Below are 20,910 nucleotides of genomic sequence, written 5' to 3' on the forward strand. Positions count from 1 at the left end.
AGATCCTACTACAGCTGGATTTATTTAGTTGTCCAGGGTTTGTTCCTCCAAGCTGTCACATTGAAAATAGTCAGGTAATAGTCTGCCTGCTTCTCTGTTACAGAAGGAAGGCTTAGCTGGAATTGGAAAGACTCCCAAAGCCTTTGACTGACTTTAGAAACCACTTTGACAACATTCCCAACCAGTCTAGTTCAGTGAAATCCTACCATGCATAAAGATCAGCAAGAATAAAATGGTGCAAAAAAGTTTATTCAGAAATATTTTCACAAGGTATAATCTTATCAAAATAATAGTCAAGATTATTTTCATGTGCAAAAGCTAATATTTTAAATGTTTTGTGTGGGGTTCTATCTGATTAATGAATGAAATTGGACATAACATTAAATAGATGCAAAAGCAAAATACTGCAGATGCTGAGAAAATGATGAAAATACTCAGGTCAGCCTGCTCAGCACAAAGCATCTGTCCATTCTTTTATCCATGAGACTCTAGCCAGTGTAAATTTTATATGCCATTCACGTTAAGCCATCTTGTTAATGTAAACACAGCATTTTTGTATTTTAATGTTGTTTTATGGCTGCATGCTTTGATTACAAGTAGTCCCAAGCCATAGAATCACACGCTTCCAAAGAGCATGCCAGAAGTTGAAAGACCAATTGATTTGTAGTATTTGAGATGGAATAGCAGTTTGAGAGGTGGAATCTTTCATTCTCGGCAGCAAAGTCACGGGTTTTAGGCTGAGATTCTCCACGCTCTGATCTCAGTTTAGCAAGGGCAGTCATCAGCCAGGGGCTGCTTTTTCACTTAAGAGGGCACACTGGACTGCTCTTGTGTATTTCCATATGCAATAACCCTGTCCTGTTGAGCATAGAGAATTCAAGTGAAAATTTCAAAGTGTATTCAGACTCAGCTGAAAACTGGGTTTTAATTGATCTCTGCTGTGCATCTTATTTCCTGTAATTAATTTAATAATTGTATATAGGGTGGTATTTTGTAACCCCCCCCCCCCCCCCCCCTTGCAGGTGCCAGGGCTAAGCTCATATCTACTTGACCTGAGCTGATTTGACAGCTTTTAGGCTGTTAATTGTCTCAGGTCAGACTTCCACCCCCATCTGAGATATGTTGACCAGTCGGATGGCTATCAGTTCTTGGCTGGAGCAGGATACCAAGAGCAGTGGCCACTGCTGGGACTGCAGGCCTTCCCCGATGTGGAGGAGTCAAGGATATGGATTAAGAAATGGGTGGGATATTGATGGGCCAGGCGGACCGGGTTCAGGAGGGGGTAGTGGGATGTGCACCATTAGGAATGAGGTACCCACACAGGAGGGGTGCTCACCTCAGCCCGGAACGAGGCCAGCAGGTGTCACTGGCGGCCTCAACACGTGGCCTGAGAACCCCCTTGTCGCTGGAAAAATAATGGCAGTGGTGGGAGGAGCCCCTTAGTTGGCTCAAGGGCAGGTGGACCACCTGACACCTGCACCCTGGTGGTAAAATACCAGTGGCAGCAGGCATGGCATTGCTGCCATGGTACCTGACTTGACACCAGCTGGCAGCTTTCTCCCAGGGTATGTAAAATTCCAGCTCTTAACTCTGGTTCTCACTCCACTGCTGCTGCCAGATGTCCTGAGTATTTCCAGTGTTTTGTTTTTATTTCAGATTTAAGGCATCTGCAGTGTTTTGCTTCAATATTTATAGAGTGCTGTTTTAGACTCGGGGTGTCATTTCACTAGGATCTGAACGCCAGTGCGGAATATTCCACTGTTTCTGAAGAACTGATCTTGGTGCTGCCCTGTTGCTCTTTCAAATCCTCCAGATTGGCGTAAGTGGTAGAATTTCCCTTTGTTTGATCAGAAGGTTCAATGGTCACAGTGGAATAAATGACCATGTCTTCAGCTTCCCTGTCAAACTAAAATAAATACATAATTTGTGCTTGTAGCTGTCTAAAAGTGAACAAGTAAATAAATATAAATATATATATATATGTTTTTGACATTCATATGACATTATCCCACTATCAACATCCTGTGTCTTACCATTGACCAGGAACTTAACTGGACCAGCCATATACATACTGTAGCTACACCAGCAAGTTAAAGTCTGGGAATTCTGCAGTGAGTAGCTCACCTCCTGCCTCCCTAAAGACTGTCCATTACCTGTGGGTATAAGTCAGGAGTGTGATGGAATACTCTCCACTTGCTTGGATGATTGCAGCTCCAGAAACACTTGAGGAAACTCAGCACCATCCAAAAGTAGCCTACTCGATTGGGACTCCATCCACCGTGTTAAATATTCATTGCTCCGTTATTGATGCAGTGTGGCAGCAGTGTGTACCATCCACAGGACACACTGTCCCGACTTACCGAGGCTCTTTCGACAGCGTCTTCCAAATCAGCTAGAAGCACAAGAGCAGCAAACGCATGGGAATGCCACCACCTGCAAGTTCCCCTTCCAAGATTTGAAATGAATCATGATTTGAAATTATACCATCATTCCTTCACTATCACTGGGTCAAAATCCTGGAACTCCCTCCCTAACAGCACCATGGGTGTACCAACACCACATGGACTGCAGCAGTTCAAGAGGCAGTTCACCACCACCTTCTCAAGGGTAATTAGGGATGGGAAATAAATGCAGTCCTTACCAGCTCATCTGAATGCCAAGAATTAAAGATAATTGACCCTTTTACTAAAACTTAATCATAAGTGGATGCTTAGATTTGGTTCATGCATATATTTGCTGACTCTGATATTTAGCTTTTCCAACATAATTTAGGTTATACCTATCTTTTCACACAAGTGGATCGATATGGACCTTTTCTCGAGTATTTTGACCGCTTACTAATTTTAAATGATTGAAAATCATTAAAAGATTGGAGATTTCACAGTTAACTATGAAGAAGTCTGAGTTGGAAACTATACTGCTCTCTTTATTTTTGTAAACAAAATGCTGTTGCAATGATACATCTTGAAGTGAAGGAGCTGGGGTGTTGGGTTGGCTGAGTACTACAAGTGCCATTACCACGTTATGGTAGGTGAGTGTATATTTGCATCATTTACCTTTCATTAAACAGTACACCCCTTTCAGGAGTGCCACATTCATCTCATCCTAACCTCTTGCTTCAATTCATGAATGTACAGTTAAAACTGGTATCCAGCAAAGAAGCTGGCATTAAGCAGCAAGATCAGCTGTGCAAATACATTTAGCTGGCAACTCTGATCATTGCTGCAACCAGATCAGTAACACTGTAGATCTGTATATCTTCTCTATCTCTAATATGATGCATGTATCAACATCAGTTTTTATTCAGTGTGTAATGAATGTATCAGTAGAAGTCCTGGTTATTGCAAAACTAAATGCTAGATGTGAAATGACATATCTCACTTACCCAAACCTTAAACTTGCTAAGCACAAGCTGATTACAGCAAAGTTGGAAACTTCCATGACCTCAAGATTAATCTATTAAAGTTGTATTGGCAAGTGCATACTGTAGCTACTTTTCTGTAGCATATATTTTTGAGTAGAAGGAAAGGAAGAAGCAACAATTGGCAAAGGCTGATGCAAAATTGGACAGAATGGTTTAGAGGAGGATGATGAACGCACATGTTGACAAGACAGATGTATAGTTATACATGTACAAACATTCATAAATAACAATAGGCCCATTAAGCCTGAGCCAGACTGTCATGCAGTCCCCCTTGCTTCCTTTGCTTTTCATGGAAGAGCCTAAGGCCAATTTAAGAAAAAATGCCCTGGGAAATTCCTCTAATCCCCAAGACAACCTAACAAGATGCAGGAGATCACAGTGACTGGAATACAATACTTTCCTTTTATCGATTATCATATCAGCTTACAGTTAGGAAATGGTTCAGTTCTCTTTTGCACATTTGCAGCCAATCTATCTCACTGAATGAGCCTACATCTTGTCCCATAGGGCAATGATTCTCAAATGCCTTCTGGCATCTAACCTTATGTAACTTTTACTCATATCGCTTGATCTTTCTTAATCTATATAACTCAAATGGCTGATCTACATTATTTTAAAAGACCACCATCTAATCTCCCCATTGAATTCATTTTCTAGAGTTAAAAAGTCCCAGCCCATTGTATCTAAGGATCTTTATACCAATATCAACCTTTTCTAGGGCAATGCCCTAACCCAACATGTGAGTGAACCAACATTGGACACAGTATTCTATTCAGATAGGGTCTAGATAAGGATGATACTTTATTTTAAATTTTGTACCTGATCATTTTTTTTATTCTTTCATGGGATGTGGGCGCCACTGGCAAGGCCAGCATTTGTTGCCCATCCCTAATTGCCTTTGAACTGAATGGCTTGCTAGGGCATTTCAGAGGGCAGTTAAGAGTCAACCACATTGCTGGGGTCTGGAGTCACATGTAGGCCAGACCAGGTAAGGATGACCGATTTCCTTGCCTAAAGGTCATTTAGTGAACCAGATGGGTTTTTAATGATAATCGCTGATAGTTTCATGGTCATTATTATTGATACTAGCTTTAAATTCCAAATTATTGAAATGAATTACTTGAATCCGTGTCCCCAGAGTATTAGCCTGGGCCTCTGGATTACTAGTTCAGTGACATTCCCACTACGCCATCAGCTCCCCTGGATCATCCTGGCAATACACCATAGTAATCTGCCTACTTTTGCTACAGCCTCATCGCACTTTTAATAAAATTTCAAAGAAACCTATGACGCTAGCTCCTTCTCTCACTCGGCAGACTTAAATTTCCACATAATGTACCCATGCTTGATGTGAACCCTACCCATATTAAATCATCTATGCCTATTAAATTACATCTGTCATAGTGGGCCCATTTCTCTGTGACTTTTAGATTTGCTTGTAATCTATTTCCCACCCAAATAACCTGCTGTATCTGCTTTGTATCATCCGTAAATTAATTTCCCTCAATACCTTCATCACAGATGAAGTGGTTTCTCTTTCCTTCTCTGTCACCAAACACAGCAGGATTCCATGAATAACTGGTCTCCATTGCCAGTAATAATAGCCTTCTGTCTATGAGGATGCGATTAATTCTATACCTGACCCAAGATTTATCCACTGATACCATGGGTCTGTATTTTATTAAACTCACCAAGGCTCCTTAGACAGCATCTTCCAAACCCATGACCACTACCATCTAGAAGGACAAGGGCAGCAGATAGATGGGAACACCACCACCTGGAAGTTCCCCTCCAAGCCACTCACCATCCTGACTTGGAAATATATCGCCATTCCTTCACTGTTGCTCGGTCAAAATCCTGGAACTCCCTAATAGCACCAGGGGTTCAATAGGTAGCTCACCACCACCTTCTCAAGGGCAATTAGGGATGGGCAATAAATGCTGGCCTAGCCAGTGGCACCGACATCCCATGAATGAATTAAAAAATAACTAAGGAGTCCGTCATGTAGCACCTTGTCAAAATCTTTCTTTTATTCTTTCAAGGAATGCGTGTGTTGCTGACTAGGCCAGTGTTTGTTGCCCATACCTAATTGCCCTTGAGAAGGTGGTGGTGAGCTGCCTTCTTGAACCGCTGCAGCCCATGTGGTGTAGGTACGCCCACGGTGCTGTTAGGAGGGAGTTCCAGGATTCTGACCCAGCGACAATAAAAGAGCAGCGATACGGTTCCAAGTCAGGATGGTGAGTGGTTTAGAGTGGGAACTTGCAGCTGGTGGTGTTGAAAATCAATTTATATAATGTCAAGTGAGTACTTTAGGGAATTTGGAACTTAATTAGGAAATGAAGTATTGTGTTAAATAATTGTAAAATAAGAGAAATTGAACAATATCATTATCTTAAAATACCTTCCATTCTTACCTTACTGGTCAGGGTGGGGGATTCTGGATTTTCATTTTTACCTGTAAAACAAATAAAATGTGATTCACTTACAAAAGAATGTGCTCATTCATTTTGACCAGCAGTAGCTTTGTTCTAGTCTTATCTGAAATAGAAATCACTGCAAGAACCTCAACCCTACTCGCAGTTTCACATTTTCACCCACCCGCCCACACCAAACCACTACGCTCTTTAAATCTACTATAGGAAGTTACTTCCTAACCACATGACAGGTACTTGTTAACCACATGACAGATAACAATTGAGTTGAGCATAGTACACTTGCAGTACCTCTTTAACTTGTGCTGCCTTTCAACCTGACTAATGGATTACTACTTCCCCAAATAACTTCACCCCCAGATGGGTGATGAGTAACGTACAAGTAATATTTCCGAAAGCGTTGTGGGATATCGCACTGACTCAAAGAGTTTTTCACTGCTTTCCAATGCAATTTTATATCTTGCAAGCTAGAGGCTCCAACTATGTCATAAGCTATGAAAAGGATTCAAAAGTTTGATCAGAATCTACAAGATCAGATCACAGCCTTCAATGATAGACAGTGGGTGCTATTCAAAAATGCCGTGTGTGTAGAATAATGAATTTACTTATAATATTTAAAGTTTAACAGTTTCAACCTTTGTGAAACTTTTTATAAAGGATCATGGAAGGTGGATGACAGAACAATTTTCAGCCATAACATTCATATGATGATGATGTAATAGTATTTGAAACATTAAGCATTCACTTTGTCCACCTCTAGGGCACAGTGCCAGTTATGTGCATCATCTATAAGCTGCACAGCAGCAACCACCAAGGCCCCTTTCACAGTAGCTTTCAAACCTCTACCACCTAGAAGGGCTAGAAGAGTGATGCATGGGAGCACAACCACCTACAGGTTCTCCCCAAGTAACACACCATCCTGACTTGGAAATATATCGCTGTTCCTTCACTGTGGCTGGGTCAAAATCCTGGAACTCCCTCCCCAACAGCACCCGTGGATGTACCTGCACCACATGGACTGCAAAGGTTCAAGAATGTGGTTCGCTACCACCTTCTCAAAGGTAATTAGGGATGGGTAGTAAATGTTGGCCTTGCCAGCGTCACCCACATCCCAAGAATAAATAAATAAAACCACAAGATTCAGCTGCTATTTCAATGGTTGAACAAGTTAAGATAGTGAGTTTTTCCAGGTAATTCTGTTTTTGTTTTTGTTTTGGATTTCCAGCATCCACAGTTTTTTTGTTTTTATTAAGATAGTGAGTTGCTGAGCTGTGTAAACTTGGCTTTATTCCTTGCACTTTTGTGCATTAGTTAATCTTAGAAGCATCTGTGGTGGGGCTTCAGCACCCCAGACATAGGGAGAGAAGAATCGGACAGAATTCCTGGCCCTGGAGGCCATCCAAGAATTTCTGCTGGAAGTTCTGCTCGTGGACATTGGGTGAGAAGCTTCACTATGATACCTACTGCAGTTGAATAGCCTCCCATAATCACTGCCTAGTCTAGTGCGAAAAACGGCCAATTGGCCAAGGTGCTAAGGGACAAGTGGCAGCTGTGCAATTGTCTTTTAACAAAGCATCAGTGTCTTCAGAATAGAAGGAAAGGGAGACAGAAAGTGAAGGATTTGAGTGTCAATAACGTAGTCCACGCATTGGATTTGTTGCAAATTCTGCTACTGTGGTAAGAAATGACTCAGGATCTTCTGTAAAATTATATTCCACTGGATGACAAATTTCAGTGGAGTTCCCCTCCTGCCTGGATCCCATGTATCAGAATGGAAAGCCTGCTTTATTTACTGTAGTTCTCATTATCTTTTATATTGATTATATCTCAAGTAAACAGTGACAAAATTGGTTCGGCTGGAGGGGATAGGTGGTCTACCCCTAGTCCAAGGACTGTATTTTCCGGGTTGGGCGTCAGCCTCAATTCCGGCTCAGGGCCCTGGGAGAGGCCTCGGTCACTTGTGATCTTCGGAGAGGCGGCAAATTACAAAGCCACTGCTGGAATCCTGGCTCGGTGAAGGACGGCAGGCAGATTATGGAAGTGGGAGGCTCAATGGGATGCCCCTCCGCAGTTTCTGGAAGGCAAATCCACCAGGAGATTTGGCACCACTGAGACAGGCAGGAGACCATGAGGGTGCCCCAAAATGGAGGTGCTGCCTGCGGTGTTGGGAAAAATTAAAAATGGCACCTGGCCACAAGCTGTGTGGCCATCATTATGGCGAGGATACCCTCCGCAGGGTGGCCTGTGACTGCGGCTGTGGCCAGTGAATTCCAGCAAGTCTGTGCTGGCTTGATCGAGTGGCGGCACTGCTTACCTCCAGCCCTCCCGCCAGGAGGCCACTTCCAGTTGCTTGTCAGGCTTGGGCCTCAGCTGGGGGTCCTGTCTGCAATCAAGAAGATACCAACGACGCTATCACCCACTCCCCAGTTGTCCCATTAATGGGCCTAACTAGCTCCCTGCTGCCACTGCGAGAGTAGCCTTCGCTACATTGATTTGGCTCGGGAAAGATCACTCGGAGGTGGGAACCATTCTGGTAGCCGACCCAACGCATTATTTTGCACCTTTGCTCCCATTCCAGCCTCCTAACTCGCCTCTTGGAAACTGAGAAAATTCAGCCCCTTCTGCTTCCGATTCGAAAGTTTACATCAACATTTTATTATTGCACTATTCTACCAAGCAACTTGCATTTTTATTGCAGAAAAAATGTTTCCTTGGCTACTCACCCTCAGCTTTGGCTGGTCTCAGCCTTTTCTTTCTCAGTATAAACAGAACCAGCAGCAATAAGATTAATAGTCCCAGAAAAACTGTGAGGATGATGTACCACGTTTGTGGGGTGATATCTCTAAAAGATTGAAGTGGAGTAGATGAAATTAAGACTGTGCACACAATAAAACAAGGGAAAATGTCTCCACCAGGTAGCAGATTGTGAACTAAAATTAGGAATCGGTTTTTAATGTAATTATCCCTAAGATGTAAGGTGAGCTATGTTCTGGCGAGATCATCTCTCGCTGTTGAGGACGCACCGCAGCAACTTGCCAAGGCTTCAAGGCTTCTTCAACAGCATCTTCCAAACCCGCCACCTCTATCACCTAGAAGGACAAAGGGAGCACCACCACCTGTAGGTACACTTCCAAGTCCCACACTTAGCTGACTTGGAAACATATCAAGGTTCCTTCATCGTTGCTGTGTCAAAATCCTGGAATTCCCTTCCTAACAATACTATGGGAATACCCTACACTACTTGGACAGCTGTGGTGTGAGGTGGCTGCTCACCAGCCCCTTCATAAGGGCAATTAGGGATGGGCAACGAACGCTGGCCTAGCCAGCAGTGCCCGCATCCAGTGAATGAATAAAACACTGAAGTTGGGAAGGGAGATCAGTACAAAGTGGTAATGCATAGCTCACATAGTATCGCCATCTGAATGATTGCTGGCAGGTCGTGTGACAATTTTGCTCCCTGGCTTTGATGTTGTTTGTATCGAATGGGAAGACAATTAATAGCAGAAGCATACGGGGAAAAGTATGGCACCAAAAAGGCAGCTGTGTGGCTTGTGGTAGTATTAAAGTTGGACCATTGTTCAGCATGTAATGTGAGGACAGCAGTACTATCTATTAACTATGACTTCAATCAGAATGACTAAAAGTTGTTATTTCAAGACAATTATTAAAATCTTACCTTGGGGCATCGCTGAATACTGTTGGATTTCCTAATTTTGTAAGTAAACATGATTGAATAACTCAATGAGTAATTGATAATCAATCCCAATACAACATAACTTTTATCTCCATTACATAGCACTTAAGAAAGCAAACGCAGGGGTGGGGGGGGGGTTGTTTGGTGCGGGGGTGGTGTGATGGGGGTTCTGTGGTGGGGGTTCTGTGGTGGGGTGTGGTGTGGTGGTGGTGGGGGGGGTGGGGGTGTGGTGGTGGTGATGGTGGGGGGGTGGGGGTGGGGTGGGGTGGTGGTGGGGGGGTGGGGGTGTGGTGGGGTGGTGGTGGGGGGCGGTGGGGGTGTGGTGTGGTGGTGGTGGGGGGGTGGGGGTGTGGTGTGGTGGTGGTGGGGGGCGGTGGGGGTGTGGTGTGGTGGTGGTGGGGGGGTGGGGGTGTGGTGTGGTGGTGGTGGGGGGGTGGGGGTGTGGTGTGGTGGTGGTGGGGGGCGGTGGGGGTGTGGTGTGGTGGGGGGGTGGGGGTGTGGTGGGGGTGGTGGGGGTGGGGTGGGTGTGGGGTGGGGTGGTGGGGGGTGGGGGTGGGGGTGGGGTGGGGGGGGTGGGGGTGGGGTGGGGTGGTGGGGGGGTGGGGCTGGGGGTGGGGTGGGGGTGGGGTGGGGGGGGTGGGGGTGGGGTGGGGGTGTGGTGTGGTGGTGGTGGGGGGGGTGGGGGTGTGGTGGGGGTGGTGGGGGTGGGGTGGGTGTGGGGTGGGGTGGTGGGGGGTGGGGGTGGGGGTGGGGTGGGGCTGGGAGTGGGGTGGGGGTGGGGTGGGGGGGTGGGGGTGGGGTGGGGGTGTGGTGTGGTGGTGGTGGGGGGCGGTGGGGGTGTGGTGTGGTGGTGGTGGGGGGGGTGGGGGTGTGGTGGGGGTGGTGGGGGGGTGGGGGTGTGGTGGGGGTGGTGGGGGTGGGGGTGGTGGTGGGGGGGTGGGTGTGGGGTGGGGTGGTGGGGGGGTGTGGGTGGGGGTGGGGTGGGGGGGGGTGGGGTGGGGGGGTGGGGGTGGGGTGGGGCTGGGGGTGGGGTGGGGGGGGTGGGGGGGGGTGGGGGGTGGTGGGGGGTGGGGTGGTGGGGAGGGGTGGGGTGGGGGGGTGGGTGTGGGGTGGGGTGGTGGGGGTGGTGGGGGGGTGGGGGTGGGGTGGGGGGGGATGGGGGTGGGGTGGGGTGGGGGGGTGCGGGTGGGGTGGTGGGGGGGGTGGGGGTGGGGTGGGGGCTGATGGGGGTGGGGGGGTGGGGTGGGGTGGTGGGGGTGGTGGGTGTGGGGTGGGGTGGGTGGGTGGGGGTGGGGTGGTGGGGGTGGGGTGGGGGTGGGGTGGGGGTGGGTGTGGGGGTGGGGTGGGGGGGTGGGGGGGTGGTGGGGGTGGGGTGGGGTGGGGGTGGGGTGGGGGGGTGGGGGTGGGGTTGGGGTGGTGGGGAGGGGTGGGGTGGGGGGGTGGGGGTGGGGTGGGGTGGTGGGGAGGGGTGGGGTGGGGGGGGAGTGGGGGTGGGGTGGTGGGGGGGTGGTGTGGGGGGGGTGTGGGGGGGGTGGGGTGGGGTGGGGTGGGGTCTTGGGGAGGGGTGGGGTGGGGGGGTGGGGGGGGTGGGGGTGGGGTGGTGGGGAGGGGTGGGGTGGGGGTGGGGTGGGGTGGGGGAGGGGTGGGGGGTGGGGGAGGGGTGCGGTGGGGGGGGGTGGGGTGGGGTGGGGGGGCTGTGGGGGGGGTGGGGGTGGGGGGGGGGGGGTGGGGGTGGGGGGGGGTGGGGTGGGGTGGTGGGGAGGGGGGGGGTGGGGGTGGGGTGGGGGGGGGGGGGTGGGGTGGGGGTGGGGTGGGGGGTGGGGGAGGGGTGCGGTGGGGGGGTGGGGGTGGGGGTGGTGGGGTGGGGGTGGGGTGGGGGTGGGGTGGGGTGGTGGGGAGGGGTGGGGTGGGTGGGGGTGTGGGGGGGGTGGGGTGGGGTGGTGGGGAGGGGTGGGGTGGGGGGTAGGGGTGGGGTGGGGTGGGGGGGAGGGGTGGGGTGGGTGGGGGTGTGGGGGGGGTGGGGGTGGGGGGGTGGGGGTGGGGGTGGTGGGGTGGGGGTGTGGGGGGGGTGGGGTGGGGTGGTGGGGAGGGGTGGGGTGGGGGGGCTGTGGGGGGGGTGGGGGTGGGGTGGTGGGGAGGGGTGGGGGTGGGGGGTGGGGGTGGGGTGGGGTGGTGGGGAGGGGTGGGGTGGGTGGGGGTGTGGGGGGGGTGGGGGTGGGGTGGTGGGGGTGGGGGTGGGGTGGGGTGGGGGTGGGGTGGGGGGTGGGGGAGGGGTGCGGTGGGGGGGTGGGGGTGGGGGTGGTGGGGTGGGGGTGGGGTGGGGGTGGGGTGGGGTGGTGGGGAGGGGTGGGGTGGGTGGGGGTGTGGGGGGGGTGGGGGTGGGGTGGTGGGGGGGTGGTGTGGGGGGGGTGTGGGGGGGGTGGGGTGGGGTGGGGTGGGGTGGTGGGGAGGGGTGGGGTGGGGGGGTGGGGGGGTGGGGGTGGGGTGGGGGTGGGGTGGTGGGGGGGGGTGGGGTGGGGGGTGTGTGGGGGGGGTGGGGTGGGGTGGTGGGGAGGGGTGGGGTGGGGGTGGGGTGGGGTGGGGGTGGGGTGGGGGGTGGGGGAGGGGTGCAGTGGGGGGGTGGGGGTGGGGGGGGGTGGGGTGGGGTGGTGGGGAGGGGTGGGGTGGGTGGGGGTGGGGTGGGTGGGGGTGTGGGGGGGGTGGGGGTGGGGGGGTGGGGGTGGGGGGTGGTGGGGTGGGGGTGTGGGGGGGGTGGGGTGGGGTGGTGGGGAGGGGTGGGGTGGGGGGGCTGTGGGGGGGGTGGGGGTGGGGTGGTGGGGAGGGGTGGGGTGGGGTGGTGGGGAGGGGTGGAGTGGGGGTGGGGTGGGGTGGGGGTGGGGGGGGTGGGGGTGGGGTGGTGGGGAGGGGTGGGGTGGGGGGTGGGGGTGGGGTGGGGTGGTGGGGAGGGGTGGGGTGGGTGGGGATGTGGGGGGGGTGGGGGTGGGGTGGTGGGGGTGGGGGTGGGGTGGGGTGGGGGTGGGGTGGGGGGTGGGGGAGGGGTGCGGTGGGGGGGTGGGGGTGGGGGTGGTGGGGTGGGGGTGGGGTGGGGGTGGGGTGGGGTGGTGGGGAGGGGTGGGGTGGGTGGGGGTGTGGGGGGGGTGGGGGTGGGGTGGTGGGGAGGGGTGGGGTGGGGGGTGGGGGTGGGGTGGGGTGGGGGGCAGCAGGCAGTTATACGTGGCAGAGGGGACATGTTTTATTCATTCTGAACACTGGCTGTTTCAGTACCTGAGGCCAACTGGTCAGATTCTGAATGGGTGAAGGGAGGTTGGTCGAATGGAGTACTTTGTCTTTAATTGTCATGTAATCTTGCGAAAAGGAAGCTGGGGAAAAGGTGGATTCAGTTAGTGGTGGAAAAGGCAGGCAGGGGTGGTGGTGGTGGTGGTGGTGGTGGTGGTGGTGGTGGTGGTGGTGGTGGTGGTGGTGGGGGGGTGGGGGGGAGTGGGTGGGAAGTGGCTGAGAGGGAGTTTCAAAATGCAGGTGCTCTCGGAAGCCTGGGAGCTTAACATGAAAGAAAGCCCCTCTGTGTTAGGGCTGTCACTGTGGGCGGGGGGGCGGGTGTGGGGGGACCTCCTCGACAGGAAGGATTGTGACTGTGGCTGTGGCTCTTTCGTGGGGGGATTGAGAGCCCTCCACCCGCTGCCAGGAGATCGCCTTCAAGTAGCTGCTGGGCTCCGGCCTCGGTGCGAGGGGAGGGGATGAGGGGATTGCGGCACAACTCCAGGAAAATGCCAGTGGCGCACAGAGGTGCCTCAGGGAGATTAGTTTTAAAGTTTAAACCGTCTAATAAGGTGCTGTAAAAAATTTTATGACACGTCCCCTCGTGTGTGTGAAACTGTCACATGAGCTGGGACCTGTGCATTCATTTTAATAAAAGTTTTTCTGAAAATTTTAAATCGTTCATGAAACCTCACCCCGCCTGTGGATGAGGTTCCATGATAAATGCGAAGGCCGCCTGGGCTCTTCACCTGCCCCCCTGCCAGCCTTAAGGTTGGACGGGCAGCTCAGCTGATGGACTTAACTGCTTTTTAACAGGCCTGAGTAGGCCTTTGACAGTTCGGGGGGCACGCAGCTGAGTTGGCTGCACGCTCGCTGAACTGAAAATCTAAGCGACGCGCGGTGACGTTGGGACAGACGCCCGACATTACCCTGCGTCATCTTATGCCTCGGTGAGCAGGCCCCGAGCCAAAGGCTCTGCCCATAGAGATGTTTCCACTTATGACAGAAACTAAGGGTCTTAAATCTAAGATAATCACCAAAGTATCCAATAAAGAACTCAGGAAGGAAATTCTTTACTCAGAGAATTATTAGAATGTAGAGCTCGTTAAATGTGGAATTCGCCACCACAAGGAGTAGTTGTGGCAAAAATAAAAATCATAGATGCTGTTAAGGGAAAGCTAGGTCAACACATTGAGGCAGAAATGAACAGAAGGATACATTGAAAGGGAGAGATAAAGGGTGAGTAGGAGGGGCCTCAGGTGAAGCATTAACACCAGCATTTGACCAATTATCTCTGTTCTGAATTCTATGCAATGCCGACTGAATTATAATAATTTAAATTGGTTCTTACCTTCAGCAATTGTCAGGTTTTTTACCTGAACAATCTTTATGTCAACTACTTTTACTGCTCCACACCAGTATTCTCCTTCATCTCCTTTACTAAAGTTGCTCATGGTAATGGTAAGATTATGAGAATTATTAGTAATGATTGCAACACTCCCATTATACAGATTTCCCAAATTCCCATCAGAGCTGGCAATAATAGTGCATTTATTTACAGAGGTTACTTTGCACAAGAATTTCTTATAACGTATCTCCTTGTCCGTGTACAGGCACGGTACAGTGGCGATATTTCCCCTTACACCACTGATCTCTGGTCGAGCTGGTTTCCATGAATCTGTTGGTAAATGAGGGCCAAAAAGTCATTAAAAGTTCAAAATGCTGAAAAAGAGAACATCTTTCATTGCACAAAATGTAATAAAATTAGTCAAACGTTGAAAATGTCAAAAATATTTTCTGTTCTTTAAAGTATGAACAGATTATAGTCATAAAGCCCAATGTAATCGTTGAAGGCTCCTGTGTTCAACTCCTGCTCATTCTAAACCCTTAATTTAATATTTCAGAGGTGTGTGGGTCTAAGTCTGGTAAATTCTTTCTGTTCATTGTGACTGTGGTGAAAATGCTCAACATGGAAGGGTGAATTTCTGAAGCCGGATGCAATTGTACCTAACTATAGACCTGTTATACTTAGTTTGCATTGCTAGAGCTACTGGGTCTGATTTTAACCCCGTGCAAGTGGATGGATTTGAATGAGTTAAAATCTCGCCCACTGAGTTCAAATTGTCAATTGTCAAATTTCAATGTTACTGTTGTGCTCAGAAACGATCAGCGATCATTCAACATCAAATGTTCTAATTTGGAACGAGTTTTTCATACATGCAGCAGTGTTTTGCCATCTTTCACAGCAAAGGTGATCAAAGGTGCTTGAAGGCACCAAAATTAAATGCTCAAAGGCACCAAATGCGCTCAGCAACCTGCATTGAAAAACAAGGAAATTAATTGCTTAAATAATAACCGAATTTATTGTTTTCTCCATTTAGTCTGAAAAATCTTACATGCTTGAGAGCACCAGATCCCCATCAGTTCTAAATTCATTTTGTTAATCTATTAATTGCCAACCTGGAAAGAAAACATTGCAGGACACAGGGCGAAAGGTGTGAATCTTGGCGTCACTGGTGCTACCCTTCCACCCCACCCCCTCCTCCATTCCCGGCTTACGCCGCGCCACATCACCACCACCCCACTCAGCCTCAGACTTACGCCCCACCCCCACCCCAGTCTCGGGGCGAGTCTTGGGGCCTCCTCCACCTGCCTCCAAACATTGGGCCAGGCCCCTGTCACCAAATCTTGGGCCCAGGTTCCCGCTGATGAGACTCTCCACCCTGACTTCCCCAACCCGAAGACACACCCTCTTTCCTGCCACCATCGCTGGTCCACGCTGGCTGAAAAGCCGCAGCGGAGCAAGCCTTCATCATCACTTCCATTTTCTGCCTACCCCTGAGCACTCCCGGGGAGTAGGGTGGGAGGAGAGGGAAGATAGTTGGGGGGGTGGGGGTAAGAGGGGAGGCAACAAGGAGCGGGGTTGGGTGGGGGGGTGAAAATGATGGGCGGAGAGGGTGGAGAGAGGAGAGGTGAAGAGGAGGGTGGAGGATGGAGAGGTGGGGAGGAGACGGAAAAGTGAAGGAGAGGTGGGGGAGGGGGGTGCAGGGAAGGGAAAAGAGGGAGGAAATCTGCTGCAATCCAGGGATGCGACTGGAAGCGAGGAGGGCGATGTTGGGAAGGGGGAGAAAATTACTCGGGGAAGATGGGGAAGAAAACTGCTGCAATCTGGGGTAGCGGAGGGGCAGGGGTGTGCTGTACTAGTTATAGGTTATGTACAAAAACATGAAACTAGCTTATAAAAACATATGTTAAAACAGAGTCTTCATTTTCTAATGTTAGCTCAGTTTTAGGATGTTTGAAGCGATAGAAATTCAGAAATATGGAGAACAAACTCTATGATCATTTTTGGTGTCAGGATGCTTAAGGTAAGTAATTTTGTTAACCACAAGTGTTTGAGCATTGCAGGTTAATGGCAATTGATGACAGTGTCAGTTGATTGTTACTTGTGATGCCAAATGAAAGCTAAATAATTGGTTTTGAGTGCAATTGATGTCAAATGATTGCAAATGAATGCTGTTGAACACAAACAATGTCAATATTTCCTGGTAGGGTATATAGGATTCCAGTATATTCCTTCTTGGAGTATTAAGTCAATGGAAAAGAACATTAGGATCTTGGGAAATGGGCTGCCAATTCCTGATCACCATCTTCTGCTATTGCTGAAGACCAATTATGCCTTAATTTGGGCCTAAGTTCATTACTGCCTGAAGCTAGATGCTATCTATGTGGCACACAGAACAGAGAGGCCCCAAGGACCTTCTTAAATCAGGGGAGGGTGGAAGGAGTTGATTGAGGGAGGGTTGGGGTGAGCACAAGCTGCCAGTGGCTGCAGTCCTAATGTTCCAGCAGGAGGGCCTCTCCGGCAGGTTTATTCCAAGGCCTGAAATACCTGGAAAATCTCAGCAGGTCTGGCAGCATCGGCGGAGAAGAGCAAAGTTGACGTTTCGAGTCCTCATGACCCTTCAACAGAAGTTCTGTTGAACGGTCATGAGGACTCGAAACGTCAACTTTGTTCTACTCCGCCGATGCTGCCAGACCTGCTGAGTTTTTCCAGGTATTTCTGTTTTTGTTTTGGATTTCCAGCATCTGCAGTTTTTTGTTTTTTATTCCAAGGCCTTCACAGACCCTGCTAATGAATCCACTGTGGAGCCTGAAAGATTAGTTGGAACTAGCAGTAAAACAACCTCCAATGTGTTTTAACCAATTAATGTCAATGCATTGCAGAAGGCTCTTTTATATATTGATTTGACAATACTGCTCATTTCATGCAGTCCCCATTGCCGGTCTTATAAATGGTTTGCTGAATTGTTCAGTATCCTGGGCACCAACAGAAATTAGGGATATTTTACTGTGGAGGCACACAGCAACTCACCAAGGCTCATTCGACAGCGCCTTCCAAACCTGCGACCTCTACCACCTAGAAGGGCAAGGGCAGCAACTCCATGGAAGTACCACCATCTGCAAGCTCCCTTCCAAGTCACTCTCAATCCTGACTTAGAAATATATATCGCCGTTCGTTCACTGTCACTGGGTCAAAATCCTGGAACTCCCTCCTTAACAGCACTGTGGGTGTACCTACACCACATGGACGGCAGTGGTTCAAGAAGGCAGCTCACCACCAGCTTCTCAAGGGCAATTAGGGATGGGCAATAAATGCTGATCCAGCCAACGAAGCCCACATCCCCAAAGATTGAAAAAAACTAGGCTTGAGAGGAACGTGATCTTAGGTTTATAGAAGTATAAGGAGAAAGGCTGTTTAGATCGGTTCATAGAAATAGATAGAAATGGTAGCATCGGAGGTCATTACCTGTGCACTGGGAGCTATGATAATACCTTAGTCAACTGAGCTCATGTTATGCCCACACAGCCCCTAAAGAGCAGCCGCCCTGGTTTTACCCCACCCAGGCCATATTATCAGCCTTATAAACAATCTTTTGCAAAATTCTTACCGGACAAAACCTTCAGTAATATAACATCCAAAACGTGGAAAGAGCCTTGAAAATCACCCACACACCAGTATGTTCCTGTATCTATCTCCTGAAGTTGTTGAATGGTTACAGAACTTAACCCATTGGTAGTAGCTATCGATGTTGTTCCATTAGATTTCTTGATCTGATGATTCTGGGTGCTCACTACAGGATTGCAGTTAGTTTTGGAAGTTGCCTTACACCATATGATGTAAGAGTATCCTTGGTACTGTGCTGCCTGTGAACATTCCACAGTGATGGTTTCCCCCACTGCAGCTTTCATCACTATCGATGCAGTTTGTGTCAGCAAAGCTGTTGGGTGAAATGTAACATCTTAAGAAAGCTCGAAATATCGTGATAATCAATTTCAGACAATCGTTTTGGCACAATACAAGCAAGTGCTTCACAAGGGGACAAAAACAAATCCTGGAAGAGACTGGAATCAAGAGTCTTAAAGTGGAGAAGGAGACCATTCGGCCTATCATGTCTGTGCCAGCTCTTTGAAAATTTATTGTCTGATTTAATCCCACACCCCAGCATCCACCTTTTGTCCTCTTCAAACACACGTCCAACTGCCTTTTCAAAGTTCCAATGGAATCTGATTCCACTACCGTTTCTGGTGGTGTATTCCAGATCATAACAACGTTCTGTGTGAAATAATTTCCCCTCAATTATCCACTAGTTTATAATCCAACTATTTTATGTCTATGACCACTGGTTACCGATCCACTTGCCAGAGGAAATAGTTTCTCTCTACTTGCTGTATGAAAATCCTTCCTTGTTTTCAATACTTCGATCCGATTTTCCTTTAATCTTCTCTGCCCTAAGGACAATAATCCCAGCTTCTCCAATCTGTCCATATAACCTTCACCCCTGGGTATCATCCTGCTAAATCTACTCTGTACCCTTGCCAGGGCCTTGGTGTCCTTCCTAAAGGGCGGTGCCCAGAATTGAACTCAGTACTCCAGCTGAGACCTGAATAATATTAGTGAAACTTTAATATAACTCCTCATTTTTGTATTTAATACTCCTATTTACAAGTCCAAGAATCCCATAAATGCCTTATCATCTTGCCCTACCACCTTAATACACACCCCCAGGTCCCTCTGCTCTTGTACTCCCCTCAGTTCAGTACCATTTTCCTTGGGCGAGGAAGGTGAAAGCAAAGACAGTAGACTGCAACTTGGAGAGATTTCTTACAGAAAGTAATATTTTTGAGCACAGTATATGAATAGTCTGAAGTGTGGCGTGATAAGAGTAACATCTTTGGATACAACAGATGCCTTTGGACCTATTAGCAACTTGATTATTATTGTCAACGTTTCGAGTCTGTTTGACTCTTCAACGGAACTCTTCTGTTGAAGAGTCATACGGACTCAAAATGTTAACTGTGTTCCTCTCCGCAGATGCTGCCAGACCTGCAGAGTTTTTCCAGGTATTTTTGTTTTTGTTTTGGATTTCCAGCATCCGCAGTTTTTTGCTTTTATCTTTGATTATTATTGTATCCTGTTACTACCAGAATAGTAGGTAGTGAGCTAGATGGACCTTGGTCTATTTCTCTTTAGCAATTCCTGTGTTCTTATCAATATTCTACTGGTACTGCTTAATATTTTCTGGTATTAAGTCCTCAGATTAACCCTTAAAGCGCTACCCTCCCTGAAATGCCACATTGGTGATAATTTTCCAAGTGGACATTGACGGTGAGAAACTTGTAACATTGTTGGGAGGGTGTTGGTTACAGAACGATATGCCTTAAAAAAGGCCTTATTAATCTTCTGTAGGTTAATTCACTTACTCACTCATTTTTCCCAAACTGCTTTATTCAATTCAGAGTCACGGGGAGCCGGAGCCTAACTTGAGGGGCAAAGGGTACGGTACACGCCAGTCCATCACCGGGCACACACTCACACAGTAGGAGGCAATTTAACTGTAGTATTTTAACCCGATGGAAGCTGGGAGAACGTGTAAGCTCCACGTAGCCAGACACCTAAGGCCAGAATTGAACCTGGATTCCTGGAGTTGTGAGGCAGTAGTGCTAACCACTGTGATACCCTTGTAGGTTAACTGTAAGCTTTTATTAACTACTAGCACTAGTTACACCTGCACAGGCTAGAAGCTGTCTCCATGTTTAGATCTATACACGTTTCTGCTCAATACCAAACTGACCCTGGGTCTGGGTCATGTGCCTTCTTACATCACTATGTGGGTAGTACTGTACGCAATCCCATATTAACCCTATATGTGCCAGATCCTTATACTACAAGCATCACACTGAAAAGTATGAGCTGAGCATGCAGGGGCTGGAACAGGGCAGAAACTCAGGCCAGCTGGGAAGCTCAACAATCAAATGATCTTTGCAGGTTAAAATCTAATGGCATGACACCCACATTCACTTTGCATTCTGCATGAGCTGTAAGTTTATCTTCATTATTATGCTACTGGTCTCTGAATAAAATTCAATTTTGGCAAAGGACTTAAAACTGAAATGTTAACCTGAGGCTGGTTTTCACCCGGCCAAATTGGCAGATTTACAGCCTGGTTAACACTGACGCTATGGTTGCTGCCTTTATTTAAAGGGCCTTCCCCTAGATGGGAGGAGCGAGTGCCTGTTTCACGCAAGGGGCCTCTAGTTTATGCAAATCGTACTCATCTGTTCCTATCCCTCTAATGTCCTCCAATATTCCACCATGCCCCTCCCTGAGGGAACTCTCCATTCCTCTGAATCAAGCTTCTTGTGCATTATTTCCTCTCTTTGCCCCAGAATTAGTGGCCGTGTTTTCAATTAGACCCAACTTTACGAAGCTCCATCGCTAAACCCCTGCCCCCTCTTCATCAACTCTCTCTCCGCCTTTAAGACCCTCTTTAAAACCCAACTCTTTTATGGAGCTTTTGGTCAACCCCTCCAATCTCCCCCACTTTGGCTCAGAGCCTGTCTTTCTTCACTCCTCCGTTAAGAACTCGAAGCCATCTTTGTAAGATAAAGACGCTTCATAGGTGCGAGCTATTATTCCAGATATAGAATTGGATAATCTTACTTGGTATCAAAGTGAGAAACAGCAATGCAGTGAACTTCATGGTCCCAGTCAGGTATCCACAGTTTTCAGTACAAATATCTCTGCATCGGTACTGAATCAT

General features: G+C 49.0%; 1 protein-coding gene across 1 annotated transcript; it reads right to left on the reverse strand.

The window, feature by feature from the left end:
- Positions 1-1,042: 1,042 nt before the first annotated feature.
- On the reverse strand, positions 1,043-20,910 carry LOC121282006 (polymeric immunoglobulin receptor-like). Its single transcript, XM_041195319.1, has 7 exons — positions 20,811-20,910; positions 17,758-18,087; positions 14,157-14,483; positions 9,533-9,563; positions 8,580-8,698; positions 5,839-5,879; positions 1,043-1,906 (listed from the first exon to the last, which is right to left on the reverse strand). The coding sequence occupies exons 1-7, from the start codon at positions 20,908-20,910 to the stop codon at positions 1,727-1,729; spliced, it is 1,128 nt and encodes a 375-aa protein (XP_041051253.1). The 3' UTR covers positions 1,043-1,726.

Source organism: Carcharodon carcharias, chromosome 9 (assembly GCF_017639515.1).
Source record: "Carcharodon carcharias isolate sCarCar2 chromosome 9, sCarCar2.pri, whole genome shotgun sequence".
Lineage (NCBI taxonomy): Eukaryota > Metazoa > Chordata > Chondrichthyes > Lamniformes > Lamnidae > Carcharodon > Carcharodon carcharias.

Coding starts and splice junctions, on each gene's coding strand:
- LOC121282006 (XM_041195319.1), bottom strand. CDS start 20,910: ATGATTCAGTACCGATGCAGAGATATTTGTACTGAAAACTGTGGATAC. Junction 8,699..9,532: donor GTATTCAGCGATGCCCCAAG/GTAAGATTTTAA, acceptor TCAATCTTTTAG/AGATATCACCCCACAAACGT. Junction 1,907..5,838: donor CCCCCACCCTGACCAGTAAG/GTAAGAATGGAA, acceptor TATTTATTTTAG/TTTGACAGGGAAGCTGAAGA.